We start from the raw sequence: 2,736 nt of genomic DNA, 5'->3' as shown, positions 1-2,736 counted from the left end.
GTCATCTATCATTTTTTTTTATGCATTTCGTATTATATAAATGAATAAATGCATAAAATTATATTACATAATTATATGAATTTTTCTACGACGATAAGAAGTTATAATACAAATATAAAAATTAAACAATTATAATACATAATTTATTACATTAAATATAGAATAATACAAACAATGTAATTAGCGATTTTTTGTGTAAAATTTCGTTATATAATAATATTGTTTTTTTTTTTTTTTTTTTTTCTTTTTAATTATTTGATGTAAGACCTGCAATTAATTTTATTTTCAACACGCAATCCCAAAAATTTCGAAAGCATACAAATCATGATATTATTTGTTCTTAGAACTTTACATTTCCTTGAATTCTAAAATCAATTCATACAAGCGGAAATTCAAACAGAAACATAAGAAGATTCGAAAAAATCAAACGAATCGCTCTAGAACAGCTTTGAATACCTTGTTGTAGCTTTCATCACATGCCTTGAAGTCTCAATGTGAAAGCTTTCAGTGCTAGAAGAACAGCTCTCAACCTCTCTTTAGCTGCAGCATCTATCAAATTGCCTTCATCGTCGAACTTAGGAGGAGATTCGAACGCATTCAGGAAGAACTCAGGCTTGTTAATGAAATGAAGATCGAGGTAAACACCGCTTTGCCGGAGAATATACTGTGACCGCCCTCCACCAAATCCACCACCGGCACTGACTATGGCAGCAGCCTTATCAGCCCAGACATTCGGCGGCCTGGATGCCCAATCGATTGCGTTCTTCAAAGGTGCAGTGACGGAGTAATTGTACTCAGGAGAAGCGAAGAGGAAACAATCGGATTGAAGAATCTTTTGCCGGAAAACCTCGACTGCTGGCGGATATTTGCCGTCGATCTCGAGATCTGTGTTGAGCATCGGCAAAGGTGATATGTCGACGTACTCGATAGCCATTCCATCAACCGATTGCTTGGTCAAATCGATGGCGGAGCGAATAAGGCCATGGTTGAAGGAGGCTTTGCGAAGGGAACCACAGATGGCAGCAACGTTGACGATGGGTTTGAGACTCAAGGCAGACTCCATTTTTTATTCTATCGAAGAGTAGAACACAATGAAAGAGAAATAATATATTAAGAGGGTATTTGACACAATGACACAACGAAGGAGAAATGATACCCTGAAAAAAGAAAAAAGGCGTTTGAGATTAACCTCCAGACCAGTGGTATCCGGTGTTGTTTTCTTTTTTTAAAGTCGAGGGTTCAATTCCTGTTGTGGATCTAATTCGTTTGAAGTCGGATTGACATGTGTTTTTTTTTTCAACTTCTAGTTTAGAGTTTGTACATGAGTTCGGACTATAATTTTGTCAATTTTGGTTTAACATTCAATGATTTACAGTCCCCAAGGTCGGGATATCAAAACTAAAAATTTTCAACTTTTTAGCTATATGTTTTTGTACTTTGTATTCTGTGAAAATATTAAAACATACATATCTCATTCGTTTAAAGTTGGATTGATAGATGGTTTTTTTCCAGAGTGTAGTTTACACTTAGTATATATTTTAGATTATAATTTTGTCAATTTTGGTTTCATATTCAATGAGTTACAAATCCCCAAAGTCGGGATATCAATATGAAAATTTTCAAAGTTCAACCAACTAAGTAGTAATTAATTACCAAAAATTCTGATTTTTCCAGTTCTAAACCCACTTTATCTGGTTCCAACCTGCCCACATTGATGTTTCTGGGTTTTTCGGTTCTAGACCCACTTTACTCGGTACCGTACCCGAAACCGAACAGGAACCGGTTCTTATATACCGGTCTGTTTTTCGGTTCTACAAAATCCCTTTAACCGGTTCCGGGTTTTTCGGATCCATATCCATAGTAACGGACCAAAAATTAACTTTAAAATATAGTAAGGGACCAAATTGTAATGTACAAAAATACTAATAATTTAACTTTAAAATTATAAGGGGTGAAAACTATTAAATAATAAAATTAATTGAGGGAAAATATGTAAAAATGAAAATCTTCTATGACCACACCTAAGTGGCTATTTCCAAAAAGACTTTTGTTTTATTTTTTATATTTATTACACTTGATGATATTTTGTGTATTGCGCAATTATAATTAAAATATTGATAAACATTATCAAAAATGAGTACGAAATTAATTTCGTAAGGGATTTATAAGTATAAAAAATGAGTGTACGAAATTACTTTTGTAAGAGATTTATAAGTATCAAATAATAGATATCATATTATTCTATTTAAAATCCTATCATCTTAATAGCTGTTATCCGTGAAAATAAAAATAAACTCAATTTAAATAAATATATTTTATATTTAATGAATTTTAAAACTTTCTTTTAATATATGTTTTATATTTATTATTTTATTTAAACTTGGAATATTTTTTAATTTATTTGAGATTATCTATTTTGAGGAAAATATTATTATTATAAAAAGTAAATTGTAACATTTTTTTTTGTTAATTTGAGATTTTGATTTAGATCTTCCATTTTAACTTTTTAACTATTTTAAAAAAAATAGATTTTGAATATTATAAAAATTATGTTTTGAATTGAACATCATATTTGGATTAACAAACTAAGTATATTATATTGAGAATAAAGAATTAATATTGAAATAACATTAATATTGGATTTAATGTATTAATTTAAAAATAAGTTAAAAAGTTGGATGTTTCAAATGAACGTGGTTGAAAAAAAATGTCTCTTTTATAAGTATACAAGGCAAA

General features: G+C 30.1%; 1 protein-coding gene across 1 annotated transcript; it reads right to left on the bottom strand.

The window, feature by feature from the left end:
• Window positions 1–301: 301 nt before the first annotated feature.
• LOC111912626 (NADPH:quinone oxidoreductase) lies at window positions 302–1,142 on the bottom strand. Its single transcript, XM_023908367.3, has one exon. It carries the CDS (start codon window positions 1,061–1,063, stop codon window positions 473–475), a length of 591 nt encoding a protein of 196 aa, XP_023764135.1. The 5' UTR covers window positions 1,064–1,142; the 3' UTR covers window positions 302–472.
• Between the last annotated feature and the right edge of the window lie 1,594 nt (window positions 1,143–2,736).

Source organism: Lactuca sativa, chromosome 1 (assembly GCF_002870075.4).
Source record: "Lactuca sativa cultivar Salinas chromosome 1, Lsat_Salinas_v11, whole genome shotgun sequence".
Taxonomy (NCBI): domain Eukaryota; kingdom Viridiplantae; phylum Streptophyta; class Magnoliopsida; order Asterales; family Asteraceae; genus Lactuca; species Lactuca sativa.
Note: the sequence above shows the minus strand (reverse complement) of the source record. Positions and strands in the feature narration are given on the sequence as shown.

What these genes read in the sequence shown, in the direction of transcription:
- LOC111912626 (XM_023908367.3), bottom strand. Translation starts at nt 1,063, where the DNA reads ATGGAGTCTGCCTTGAGTCTCAAACCCATCGTCAACGTTGCTGCCATC.